The sequence below is a fragment of the Oryzias latipes genome, chromosome 23 (assembly GCF_053564925.1).
Source record: "Oryzias latipes strain Hd-rR chromosome 23, Olatipes_Hd-rR_3.1".
Taxonomy (NCBI): Eukaryota; Metazoa; Chordata; class Actinopteri; order Beloniformes; family Adrianichthyidae; genus Oryzias; species Oryzias latipes.
In genome coordinates, this window is record NC_136259.1 from 6,691,616 (window position 1) to 6,705,836 (window position 14,221).

Here is a 14,221-nt window from a genome sequence, read left to right on the forward strand (position 1 = left end):
TGTTTTATTCACAATTTTTTATCATTTCAGTTGTTACTCTTGGGCAGTGTTTTTCAACCAGTGTGCCGCGGCACACTAGTGTGCCGTGGGAGATGGTCAAGTGTGTCGTGGGAAATTGCCCTCATTAACTGCACTAACAACATTTCCCATCTCCAGGATTTCAGCTCTTTGTTCATCCAAACAGGCCCTGATAAAACACTGAGTAATTAGGAATATAAAAGATTTTAAAATTACTTTTTCTTTGTGTTAATTTAATTCTATTAAAGACATTTTGATAATTATGACGGTACCGCGATTTACCTGCAGCTATAGCAGTTTGCGGAAAAGTCCCCGCCCCTTTAACTGTCTCCGCCAATCATTCTTGAAGGCTTAATCACATGTCATCAGTCTGACCAATCAGAAGTGCTTAAAGTCTTCACTTCCTTGTTCAAAATTCTGCTGATAAAGTCATAATAAAGGCTCTAATAAAGGCTCAGTTCTAACAAAAATACCAGCTAAAGCTCGTCTTTAGCGGTGTAGCTTTCCACAGAATCCGGTATCAGACCGTGGAACAAGTGAACAAAACAATGAAGCTCAGAGACGCGAGTCTTTCTGCCCTTTTTCTGCCGTTTTCACACTTTATCTCCCATGATGCATTGGCTTAAAGGGACAGTGCATATTGAGTCGACCTTGTGAAACGTCTTGAAACCACAACAAACAGTTTCTAAATTTCCTAATTTAACTTTTATTTCATGTCTTAGAAAAAACAGCCGCAACTTCCTGCTTTTTCTGCCACAATTATCACAAAAATCCGTCAGATTGCGGCGGGGGGGGGGGCTGTCGATCAATACAGACCGTGAATTTCTGCTTTTTCTTTTTGGGATGCTGGTGTGCCGCGGGATTTTTGTCAGGGTTAAAGTGTGCCGTGGCTCAATAAAGGTTGAAAAACACTGATCTAGGGGAACTCCTGGTTTCATTTTGCAAAATTGTTTCCATGTAAAAAAAATAAAAATAAAAGAAAGGCAGAGCCTAATGCTATAACTTTAATATTGTTTCTGTCAAAACATTTATAAAAATATTATTAATAGTATTATATTAGGTCATTTCAATAACCCCACAATTTATTTGTTAACAAAAACGCTTTATTCATTTGATCCCGGTTTCGTTTTACTTTTCTGTTGCCTTTTTAAAAAAGGTTTTGTTAATGACTTTGTAAAAATCCCTTTTTTTTTTTTTTTACACTTATACGTTAGTGGCGGAACTTTAGAAATAAGCTCCAAGAGTTTTTTTCCTGACCGTCTCCGTCATACTTAAATTTCTTAACCAGCAAATTAATAAAGAAAATAATCTATACCACAGAAGTGCATGCTGGGAAAATGGCCTTGCTCTCATATTGACAAAGTACTTTTGCGTTTCAGGTCCATATCATCAATCTGCTTCAGGACAGCAAATTCCAACACTTCAAACCGGTCATGGACACCTACATCGAGAGCCACTTTGCCGGAGCGCTGTCTTACAGGCATGTTTCCCCTGCAGCCGCTTCAGGCCACAATCGCACCTTTGGGATTCAATTCTGCAGCTTCTGCCCGCATCATGTATTTTAATAACACATTACAGAAGCAGGTTAGGTGAGGGCAGTAGAAAGCAGCGCTGAGAGGTACTTGCTTGAAGTTAAGCACAAGATTGAAGAAAAATCTTACGTTGCCCTCTGAAGGACGGACAGAGAAGTGCACCCTTAAGCTAAATTATTTTTTGCTGCTATTGAACTCATGGATTTATATTTAATAACCTTCTAGCTGCTTTATTCATATTTTTTTAAATCTGAAATTGAATGTGTAGGAATGTAATTTGACAACAGTCTAAAAAAAGATATAAATATTTCTTCTTTTTAGATTACTAGTCATTAGTTCTCCTAGATACATTTTTTTTTTGTGGATAATTTTTGAGGATTTACTTAAGTCATACCTAACCTCCACACTACGGACTTAAAAGCAGCTTAGTTAGTGTTTCATGGTTCTGTTGCAGAGACCTGATCAAAGTCCTGAAGTGGTACGTGGACCGCATTGTTGATGCAGAACACCAGGATCACATACAGCAGGTTCTTAAGGTACAGAACACACACAGCCTTTGTCTCAGGCTTCACATTTTTCTGTGAGTTGAGCCGCGACTATTAGGTGTCACTACCAATAATGCTGATAGAAGTGTTTGTTCACACAGTCTTACTACGGATTTAAACACTGAACAAAGAAGAGGAAACTAAAAAGGCAAAGTCAAACAGACGTTCAATCTGATTCTGTCCTGAACCTTTTTTCTGTTGCACGCTATTTTCTGTGTGCTGAGGTTTATAGCTGTTGAGGAATAGTCTGAATTACAGATTCAAATTAGAGAGATTTTTTTTTTATCTCTTACCTGTGTGCACACAGGGGAGGCGGTTTAGCTCGTGCTGGTTTGCGGCGCCTTCCGTCCGTGAAACCAGGGTTCAAATCCGGGCTGATCCCTATTCCCTTCTCTGCTTCTGTACCGGTCCCAAGCCCGGTTAGATTGAGAGGGTTGCGTCAGGAAGGGCATCCGGCGTAAAACATTGCTAAGTTAACTGTGCAACTCATCCTCGAAAGAGAGGTTGTTTCGCTGTGGCGACCCATGATGGGAAAAGCCAAAAGAGGGAGAGAGAGACCTGTGTGCACACAGGAATATTTTTGGAATATAAAATATTTTGAAAAAAGCAATAACTGACCAGGGAAAATAGTCTAAAAATGTCATGTCAGTAGTAGTATGTACCTGCAGTAGGAAGAGGCTCAGTGTGAAATGTCGTAAATTTTTCTTTCACGGCTCTATTCTGAGATACGAAAGACTCGGTGTCATAAAATTCAGTTCAAACCGCAATCAATAATTTCTCCTCCATGATCAATTTTCAAACGGTTGGTACCAAAAATGGACGTAATCTATTCGTCACTGCCAAGTCCAAGTCCCTGATTGGTCAAAGTTCAACTGGTTTAACCTTCAATGTGGGTTCAGTGGAGGCATGTTTTTTTACGTAGAGCCTGAAAACCGTCTTAGATATGTATGTAACAACACGTAAACGCAAGAGTTTTGAACATGGAAGCCTGAAACATGTACACATGCGTGTTTACATAGACTTTTCATTGAAAGTGGTCGCTTGAACACGATAACAACGCCAACCTGAACGAGGCATTAAGCACATTCAAGAGCCCTCCTTCAACCTGTGATGCTGCTTCGTCAGATTTAGGTGTTTTTGGGGAAAGAATGACATTTTTATTATTTTGTTTGGGCAACGGAACAGTTCAGTAAATGATTTTTAAAATATCTTTAGTTACTTTTGTTTGTTTTAGTATATTTTATTATGAGGGGCTTGTTTAATTATTTTATTGTATGAGTGGGGATTGGTGGTTTTGCATTCTTGTTTGTTTTTATGTACGGCACCATGAGCTGTTTTCTTTACATGAATGGTGCTATAGAAATAAAATTAACTTGAATTTGTTTTAGTTTTATTTATCAATTTTAAACCGGATATTTTAATAACATAATACAAGTTGTTACTTAAATTGACAAAAAAGGACAATAATTCACTTAAAGTCAAATCTGGTTTTTAAATAATGACATTTCTACCAATTACTATCTTTTTTTTGTTTTGTTAATAAAATAACATTTTGTTGCTACTTTTATTTGTATTTAAAGGGGAACCATGAGAACTCATTTCCTTTAGTTGTAAAAGTCATAAAGTGAATTGCTCATAAGTTCTCTAAACAGCTTTCTTCTCGATAAATGTAAAACAGTTAAGGTTTACCATTCTTTAATGCGTTAAACCAGTGTTTTTCAACTTTTTTTGAGCCACGGCGCACTTTAACCTTGACAAAAATCCCGCGGCACACCATCATCCAAAAAAAAAAAAAAAAGGAGAAACTCATAGTCTGTATTGATCTACAGCCCCTCTGCATTTTTGTGATAATTGTGGCAGAAAAAGCTGGAAGTTGCAGCTGTTTGTTCTAAAATATGTCATAAAAGTTAAGTTAGAAGATTTAAAAACTGGTTTGTGTGTTCGTTGTGGTTTCAAGATGTTTAGCAAGGAAGACTCATTGTGTGCTGAGACGCTTTCCCTTTAACCCAATGCATCATGGGAGATGTAGTGCAAACAGCCGCCGAACGCCAGACAGACTCGCTTCTCTGAGCTCCATTGTTTTGTTCACTTGTTCCACGGTCTGACACAGGATTCTGTGGAAAGCTGCACCGCTAAAGACGAGCTTTAGCTGTTATTTTTGTTGGAACTGAGCGACTTTATGAGCAGAATCAGAACAAGGAAGTGAAGACTTTAACCACTTCTGATTGGTCAGACTGATGACATGTGATTAAGCCTCCAAGAATGATTGGTGGATACAGTTAAAGGGGCGGGAATTTTCTGAAAACAGCTGTAGCTGCAGCTAAATTATGGTACCGTCATTCTTATCAAAATGTCTTTAATAGAATCAAATAAACACAAAGAATATCATATTCCAAACTACTGGATGAACACAGAGCTGATATCCTGGAGATGGGAAATGTTTTTAGATCAGTTAATGAGGGCAATTTTCTACGGCAAACTTGACCACCTGACCATCTCCAACCAGTGTGCCGGTTGAAAAACACTGCGTTAAACAACCGTTTTGGTTTTAGCGTGTTGTTGCTAACTCATTAGCATGATGCTAACTGCATTTCTCAATTTACAATCTAAAAAAAGCTCTTGTTTTAGGAAACATTGATATCTTTTTTTAAACATTAATTTTGCACATTCATAGACAAACATAAGCAAAACATGAGGCACAAACTAAAAGTGTAGGTAAATTTTAAAATTAGCTAGCAGAGGAAAGAAATAGACATTTATGATGTCGGGTGAGCTATGTTTTTTTTCCCCTTGACAGAATCAAATGTTATTTTTGTTCATTTTATTTCACCATTGTCATGAAGATTTACCTTTAAAAGAAAATTTTTTTTTTTTTAATATTTACATAAACATGTATTACTATATGAATAAACTAAAATATGCACAGACTCAAACATATTATAGAAATCTTTATAAACTAAAACTGAAGAAAATGGAATATCATTTATGGAATATAATTCTGTGTTCTTTGTTTCTCTTCAGGCCAGTGAATACATCTTCAAGTACATTATCCAGTCTCGCCGGCTCTTTTCGTTGGCCACAGGGGGCCAAAACGAGGAGGAGTTCAGAATGTGCATCCATGAGCTTTTTATGTCCATCCGCTTCTTCCTCTCCCAGGAGAACAAAGGCATCAGTCCGGTCGCACAAACACAGGTTTGTGTGTGCGAGTCTGTTCTTGTGCGCAAGTCATCAGTCGCCCAAACACTTGTGAAATCTCCTGTGCCTCATCAAAAGCCCACGTGTCTCCCGGTACTTTTGCACAAATCAATGTTAATTCAGTTTTGATGCGAGGGGGGAAAACTGCCTGTAATTGAATATCATGCTGTTTAAAGGTCTGGAGCAGAAAATTCTCAGGCACTTATTCCCTTTTCATGATGGGAGGTCTGCACAGCATGGCTGCTGCCTTCACTAAGTTTCAACCAATACTGAGGCATATTGGCTAAAGATGATCCTAAGTACTCTCCCACAACAGATAAGCATGTTTTAGAAAATATTTGATGATTTTTCCATTCATTTAGATTATTCAATAGCTAAATTAGTCATTAAAACTATACTTTCCAATTTTTAGGCTGCAGTTGTGGTTAGATCACTGGAAAGACGTCAATCCTCAGCAGGAGATCCTGCAGTGATGCTTGTTTCACACAGTCCGAAAAGTTTTGTTTTCGTTCCCGTGCTGCTTAATCTGTATTCTCCACACAATAGCTGTGGGAGGATGCAGGTCAGGCTGCGGTTAATCCCGAGTAATCCACTACATCATGCACTCTCACTGGTCAAACTGGCATTTGCACAATCGTAAAGCACCAGGGCTGAGAACTGATTATGTTGTCTAAGAATTTGGGTTAGGGGTCAAGTTGTTCTTGTAAAGAGATGATATAACCACTGTTTTATGTCACAATAGAAACACAAGGTTTGGAATTTTATTTTAAACAAAAAGTAATTATAATAAGCAATCAATAACTTAAAAGAAATGAAAATTTTTGTTTTGGCTGCTTTCATTTTCCTTGGTAGATGCAATATTTCAAAAGTCAAGGACTTGTTTATTAAAAACGTCCAAAAAATGTTATGAAAATGAACTGTTAATTTTTGGTTTTATGCTTTAACCCTTTAGCCCCCCAGCTTTAGCTCCAGTGTTGATGTTCTTTGAATTACTGTAACGCTACGCAATTAATGGAGTTGCTTTAAATTAACCCACGAGAAGGTTTGCGCTGAGATGCAACACTTTCCATAGTAAAGTGTTAACGCAGTTCAGAGACACCAGTTGATTTCTTTTTTTTAATAGTGGTAACGTGTTTACGCAATTGACATAAACCAGTTACAATAACAAATGACTACAGTTGTAGTTTAAAGAGCGTGTTGTTTTGCTGAAGCCGGCGACATCTCTGGTATTAAAGGGTTAAAAAAACACTTAAACACTTGGCTTCAACAAACATAAGTATTGTAAGCACTAGTTTTCTTAAAATGAATGCTAAGAGATAAATGTGTGATACTTTCTCCGACATGTTGATATGAACCCCTTTTTGTAATTGAAGCTGAACTTTATTAGTAAAAATGTCGACAGGATGAGAGGGTTGGAAGAAAAGAGGTGGAGCAGTAGAGATGGGGGGTGGGGGGGCAGTCTTGTATGTCCTCCATTTTCTAAAAATTGCTCCCACAATTGATTTCTTCACACCAAGATGCTTAACTATTGCAGATTCGGTCTTCCCAGCCTGGTGCAGGTCAACAATTTAGTTTCTGGTGTCCTTAGACAGCTCTTTGGTCTTGACCATAGTGGTATTTGGAGTGTGACTGTTTGAGGTTGTGGACAGGTGTCTTTTGTAGAGATAACAAGTTCAAACAGGTGCCATTAATACAGGTAACACGTGGAGGAAAGAGGATCCTCTTACAGAAGAAGTTACAGGTGTGTGAGATGTAGAAATCTTGCTTGTTTGTAGATGACCAAATAGTTATTTTCCACAATATATTGCAAACAAATTCATTAAAAATCAGACAATGTGAATTTCTGGATTTATTTATCATTTTGTCTCTCAGAGTTGAGGTATAACTATGAGGAAAATTACAGGTCGCTCTTATCTTTTTAAGCGCGCGAATTTGCTCAATTGGTGGCTGAATATATACTTTTTTGCCCCACTGTATCTCACAGGGCACACCAACTGAGATTAACTCATGCGCATCACATATCTGAGCTATCGTAGTTCAAACTAGTATTTCTAAGCAGGACTATTCATATTTATTTATTTTTTTCTTTTAATATAAGTACAAGCTAGTAAGAAAAATCATTGTTCTTCTTTAGGAAGATAATTCAAACCATTTGAGAGACTCAACAGACTAGTTCACTCAGTTTTTATGAATGGTAATATAGTGATTTCCATTTGTTTATTGTTCGATTCAAACCTATGTAAAATGTTCCCTCTCCCCTCGTAGGCTGTGTTCCTGAAAACGTTCCCTGCCATCTACAGTGAACTGCTGAAGATCTTCACAGTGCGAGAGGTGGCGAGTTTCGTCCGAGAGACCCTAGCCAGCCTGCCGAGCTCAGTCCACCCCGAAAGTCCACTGGAAGCCGTCAAGCTGCAGTGCATTGCCAAGACAGTGGAGACCCAGCTCTACATTAACCCAGGCAGGGGTTCACATATTAATACCAGATGTGGAATTGGTGTGGGTTTGCTGAAGTTTTAACATAAATAACCGAATTGAAAGACATAAATGAAGGGTCAGAAATAAAATTACATTTTTTTTTTAGATCCAATGGTATTGGTTTGTTATGGTCTTCCATGTGTCGCCACACTTTGCCGTGGTTTTAATGATATGTTGTGCATTATTCTTACTAAAACAGAATGACAGTTTCTGTCTTTTATTTTCAGACTTGAGAATACAAAAGGGTTCTTGCCAAACATACTTAAACTTGCTTGAGTCACAACATCTTTAAAGACAATTCTTTGTGTTGCAGAATCCCGGTGCATCCTGCTCCCTGTGGTGCTTCGGGTTCTCCAGACCCACATGCAGGAACAAAGAGACCTGGTCATGTGTGCCCGCATTCTCACCAGCATGATGTCTCTCATCAAGAAGGAGGAGAACGGCACTGTGGTGGGTATTTACTGCTGATTATAAACCCTCTCAGTCTTAGTTTTTCTTGTTTTGGAATTAAAGTTATAATTTACTAAGACTTGCTTTAGCTGCAGTGTTTTCACCGTTTTCTGAGATTGTATAGGAGAATTATTGTCTAAAAGTACAAATTCCCCTTGGCCAAACACTGCAGCCACTGATTACTTTGTTGTCTGTAAAAACTCAATTAGTCTTTGTAACAAGCACACTGGCAGGTGTGCACTTGATTTATATGTGAGTGTCACAGCTAAGGTTGGTTGTGGTGGTTGCTGTGCATGAGTGGCAGATAGAAGTAAAGCCTCTGAGAGGTACACACACACACACACACACACACACACACACACACACACACACACACACACACGGGGTACAGATTGGCACCATATTTTAAGTGAGGTGACTGTGGTGGTGACTGTTGTGCCAAAGAAGCCTTTTCTCATTATCACTTTCTTTACAAGACCTCTGTGTGCTATCAGAAGGGAAGACAACAGAAGCAGCAATTAACACACATCCTTTTTTTTGTATACCAGGGGGTGGGGCTGGGGGGAGGGGTACTTTTCATGAACTTGAACTATCATGAATGACCAGTGAACTCCAGTGGGGCTCACAAGTCACATTTCGCAAGTTAACTATTTAAAGGATCTATATCATGCTATTTGCAAGCCTTTCAGAGTAAACTATATCCATATATATGATAATCCTCCAGCTCCTGACCGACTCGATAGAACCAGTTTTCCAAAGGACAAGGACATCAATCATCTACTTTGCTTTGCTTTTCTGTCTATTTTGAAATAATCTCCATTAGCTTCGCTGAGAAAGTGGGTGTGTGTGTTAGTCTGGGGGCGGGGCTGGCAGCGCAGGCTCTTCCTGGAAGGGGCTGTTCTCACTTTCATACGCAACAATGTAAGAACCCACTCGTTTTTGTGGACTGCGAGGGGCTGGTGCTCAGAGAGCAGGTTTTTTAGTGGAATACTCAGAAATGGGTGAATGGATCAAAATATCGCTTTGGGATTGTTTTTTTGTGAGAAATAAGCATTATAATACACTTACAAGCTCACAAAGTTAATTTTGCAAGATATAGGCCCTTTTAACCTGGCAGTAGGAGCAAAACAATTTTTATTTACAGTGTTCAACAAAGCAACAATGTTAAACAGAAAAAGTTCAGATGTGAAAGTCATACCACAAAAAAAGTTAATCTTAGATCACTGTATCTGCAACTTAAGTGAAACCCAATCCAAACTTCAAATCCAAATCTTGTTACAAAATAAAACAGTATTTAAAATAGGTTGTACTGTTTAATTCTTTTTGTCCACTAGATGACATAGTAGAGTCATTAAGTAAAACTCTTCACTGAGAGACTATGATAAAAGCTGAAGTGCCTCAAAAACCTTTATCTTCTCATATCATCATTTTAAAAGATGTACAGATAAGGAAAATGTCCCCATAACTGTAAGTGTCCTCATAGTGGTGTGTATGTCACTGGTTGTCCTCACAACTACACATAATCAAACACAAATGTGTGTGTGTTTTCGTGGACGGTTGTTTTTATTTTAATACTATTTTTCAAATTGCATTTCTTTTTGGTTCAAGACTAATAAAAAAATAGATTAAATAAAAATGATGGAGTGTAAATTGCAATCCTAAAGGCTTTTGATTCTGGTTCAAGGATGCTCTAAAAGGAAAAAAAATCAATGTACATTCTAATAAAAACAAATCAGGGGGAATATGTATACTCATTTAAAAAAGCATTAAAAGCAATCTGAAAAATTACTTTTCATTTTTTGATAGGTATATAATAGTAGTGCAAGTAATGTGATGACAAGAAAATATGCTATGTCACTCTTATGAAGTCTGTTTAATTTTGCTGTGTAGGAGCCAACGGTGTCTGAGGAAGTGGAACTAATAGTGGAAAGTCTGCTGGGGGTTTTAATGAGGACCATCTTGGAAATCAGCAACCGGCCCCAGTCTGCCGGACCTGCCATGAGACTGCAGTTCCAGGATGTCACTGTAAGTGCTACACCCTGTGCATTATTGATGTCCATTATTATTATTACAGATCACAGAACAGATGAGATATTAATGAATCATTATTATTGTATGATGATAAAAGCTTAATGTTGAGCTTTGGGTTTCTTTACTGCTATTGTTGTCTCCTAAACCCTCTACTAAATCTTCAACTTTCCAAATGTACCGACAGAAAACAAAATGTGCTGCATTCGTAAGAGTTCACTACCCAGATTTGGGGTAAACCCAACAGATCATATTAACTACTTTCTTTGTTTTTCACCCTTTTTTAGGGAGAATTTGTGGCTTGTTTGTTAGCGCTATTGCGACAGATGACTGACAGACACTACCAGAAGCTGCTGCAGGCTTTCAGCAGCAAAGACGACTTGAGGGTGAGATTCCCACATCAAAGTTTCTGTGCCTCTACTTTTGTGTAGATCTGAAAAAAAGAAGATTAACGAAATATTGAAATTATTTTCCAGAGAAGTACGCAAGTAGACATGACTAATCACGAGGTCCATGAGCTGTTGGGCAACTATGATTTGAAGTACTGCTTTGTACTACGACGTAGTTTAAAAAAAATAAGAAATTAAAATATATTTATTAAAAAGACAAATATTTGCTTACTGATCCTTCATTTTTGCAGTTATTAACAGCATTTGTATAAAAATAAATTTTATCTTCACTCTAGTGTTATACATACAGTGTTTCTTTGTTTAATGCAGGAGTTGCCAGCGATAGGCAAAAACCACAAAGTAGAATTACTGATGTTTTAAGGCCGAAAAACTTTTCAATACCCACTTTATACACTTTTCTCAGACTTACAAACATTTTCCCACTTTTCTCTTGTTTATTCTCTCTAAGTTCAAACTTTTATAGGAGATAGAATCCAAAGTTCTGCTCGTGATTAAAGATTTAAGTAACTCAGGCAAACTGAACGCATTCTGTACAGGAGACATGGCACAAAGGAGATTATTTGATAAGATTACTAGACAACAGGGATGAAGAACCCAGTGCGCTGGAATAAAAATGCTTTGAAAAAATCTGCGAAGCACCGAGACCACAAAAGATCAACCATGATATAGCGAGGGATAACTGTACTGTATAATTACAAAATAAAATTGTTTTCTTTTAAGTAAAAAAAAAATCCACATCAAACTAATATCCCTTTACATAAAATATAAAACAAGGCCCTGCCGGTTTAGCTCGTGCTGGTCTGCGGCGCCTTCCGTCCGTGAAACCCGGGTTCGACTCCAGGCTGTTCCCTGTTCCCTTCTCTACCCCTGTGCCGGTCCCAAGCCCGGTTTGAGAAGGTTGCGTCAGGAAGGGCATCCGGCGTAAAACATTGCCAAGTTTCCCATGCAACTTGTTCGCTGTGGCGACCCCTGATGGGAAAAGCCGAAAGAGAAACAACAACATAAAATATAAAACAGTGTCAATGATATAAAACAACAGACCTGACCTGTTTTTTTTTTACTGCACCACAGGATTTTAAGAATAAATGTTTTTCAGGAAGATTCAGGATAGACATTTGAAAAACATTTTAGGGTCATTTATCAAAATGTAGTATCTATGTAGGCTTGAAAAGATATATTTCTAATACTTACTCCTTTATAAAGCAAAAAAGTAAAATGAGCGCTTTTATGAATGTATGTCTCTCTACTGAGATCAAAAGTGGTGGAAAATTGCGAAATGATAAATGATAAAAATCAAAAATAGTCTTGTATTTTGGTTAAAAATATAATGCTAAGAGTGTAGTTGCACACATTATTCATGCAGTAATAAAACAAATTTACAGAAGGTTCTACCCTTCAAGTTTATATCTTATTTTGCACTTATTGGGTAACCAACTAAACAGCAAATACTTTAAAATCATCTTGTTTTTGAGATTTTTTGGGAGAAACATAGATTAAATAAAGTGTTTACATTTATAATGTTTAATCTTTCTGTTGCAGGACTTCCTTCTTCATATCTTCACTGTCTTCAGGATCCTGATTAGACCAGAGATGTTTCCTAAAGACTGGACTGTCATGCGGCTTGTAACAAACAAGTACGACTGCGATAGACATTGAATACCCCAAGAGATGATGACAAAAAAAAACGACTTTTCTGGTTTTAAGGGTGGTTTTGTGTTTTATCTTTGGCATATAAGGCTTTATACATTCATTGATCTTTTTATAAAATGATGGGAAAAGTACAAACCAACCTCCCAGGTGGTGCGGTGACTCACTCTGCTCTCTTTGTCATGTTTTTCTTAGTGTCATCATCACAACTGTCCTCTACCTTTCTGACGCTCTGAGGAAAAACTTCCTCAATGACAAGTTTGACTACAAAGTAAGTGGCCATCTGTGCAAATGTGTCTGCTTATTCATACTAAAAAATATATTAATTAGCTCTTCTGCCAAGGTTGTTTTAGTGTATTTTAGTTTAAAAGACCTATTTTAAAATAAAAATATATATTGTTAAAAATACTGAATATGTATTATTCACTAGCATAAATGAATGAAAGCATCAGTAGTTTTTTAACGACTGTCCTTGTTGTGCTTATAACCCTTTCAGCCCAGATCTTTAGCTGTAGTGTTGACATTTTTTTTTTATCAACTGTAACTCTTAAACTGTTTTCACAATTAACTGCAGGGAATACTGCAGCGGAGACAAGCAGCCAAGCGCTGATGTGTAACACTTCATAGTAGTGAAGTGTTTTAGGTAAATTAGGGTCACAAGCGAATTAGCTGATTCTGTCATGAGACTAAATAAATGAATAAATACAAAGCTTCTGCAAAGCCTCTCAGGTTCAGAATCGGTTGGAAATACGTTAATTGCGTAAATGGTCAAAAAGCATGTGTTGTTTAGTTGTCGGTTTAAAAAGGTGCTAAGACTTTTTTTGGCCATGTAATGGCCATTTTCGTTAATTGAAGCCTCAAAGCATCAAAGCTTCAAATGCTTTTATTAGCTAAATAAATGGGAAAAACTCAAAGATGCGTAAAACTGTTTGTCATGAAATATCTTTTTTTCTCATTTAATGTCCCTCTGTTTTTTCTGTTTGTTTTGCCCAAACCACTTCTCCAGCGGATAGGACAATTGTGGAGAAAACAATGTGGAGAAAAAATGTCACACGATTGGACTTTGACTTTCACTTTGAGTTTCACTTGACTTTAACTTAATTCCTTCTCCCAAATAGTAATTTCCTGTTAGCAGGGCTAACGCTGTTAGCCTTCTTGCTAGCAATATCTCTAATTTTGTGTTTTTCTATGTATGTTGACTTGAAAATTTTGGCCAAATACGAATTGCTTCCCTAACCCTACATTTGTCCCTCCAAGTGGAAAGTTATTGGAAAAATAGTGCCTTTAATTTCAGACTTTACTACCCCTTGATGACGTGATCAATAGTCACAGGTGAGTTATGTTAGCGTGTAACTGATAGTGCTCAGAAAATACAAAACATCAGTTTTATAACTTTCAGAAGTCATACAAAAACTCAATACTTAGATTTAAGTGTAAACCTCTGTACTTCAGACAAACCCACTTGAAGAAATAGGTTTATTTGTAATCAGCCAACAGGATGGAGGGATACCCAGCCCTAAGTCGCTGCAGCTCCTCCTCAAAAAAACACCTTTAGACACACTATAGCTTCAAATACCCATAAAATTGGAGCAATAGGGAAGAACCAGAAGGGTAGGGAAGCAATTCGGATTCAACTTTTGTGTATTTCTGAAAGTGGTGACTAAAGAAGATTTTTTTTTTACCTAGAAGTTTTCTTTAATTTTTGTTTTTCCTCGTTTGCCTTGTGTTCTAGGTGTGGGACTCCTATTTCTATTTATCTGTAATATTCATCAACCAGCCCTGTCTACAGCTGGAGTCCTTCTCTCCTTCCAAAAAGAAAAAGATTCTGGAAAAGTAAGAGCTGGCTGTTCCCAGTCTGAACATTTGGAATGCTTTTTGCTGGATTTAAGCAGAATTTCTGTCAACATTTACCCAGCGAGCA

At 37.5% G+C, this 14,221-nt stretch overlaps 1 protein-coding gene and 1 long non-coding RNA gene across 7 annotated transcripts in view; one reads left to right on the plus strand and one right to left on the minus strand.

Annotated features, from left to right (window-relative positions):
* dock4b (dedicator of cytokinesis 4b) overlaps positions 1 to 14,221 on the plus strand; it is a 152,670-nt gene that overhangs the window by 96,923 nt on the left and 41,526 nt on the right. For all 6 annotated transcript variants that reach the window (XM_011490916.4, XM_020714319.3, XM_020714318.3 and 3 more), the window contains exons 20-29: positions 1,398 to 1,498; positions 2,005 to 2,086; positions 5,117 to 5,287; positions 7,556 to 7,748; positions 8,079 to 8,215; positions 10,106 to 10,240; positions 10,531 to 10,629; positions 12,193 to 12,287; positions 12,496 to 12,571; positions 14,033 to 14,133. In XM_011490916.4, the coding sequence (XP_011489218.1) occupies positions 1,398 to 1,498; positions 2,005 to 2,086; positions 5,117 to 5,287; positions 7,556 to 7,748; positions 8,079 to 8,215; positions 10,106 to 10,240; positions 10,531 to 10,629; positions 12,193 to 12,287; positions 12,496 to 12,571; positions 14,033 to 14,133 (1,190 nt within the window). The remainder of the gene's footprint in view (positions 1 to 1,397; positions 1,499 to 2,004; positions 2,087 to 5,116; positions 5,288 to 7,555; positions 7,749 to 8,078; positions 8,216 to 10,105; positions 10,241 to 10,530; positions 10,630 to 12,192; positions 12,288 to 12,495; positions 12,572 to 14,032; positions 14,134 to 14,221) is intronic.
* Positions 1 to 14,221, minus strand: part of LOC144989309 (uncharacterized) — a 150,894-nt gene that overhangs the window by 25,304 nt on the left and 111,369 nt on the right. The gene's annotated exons all lie outside the window — the stretch shown is intronic.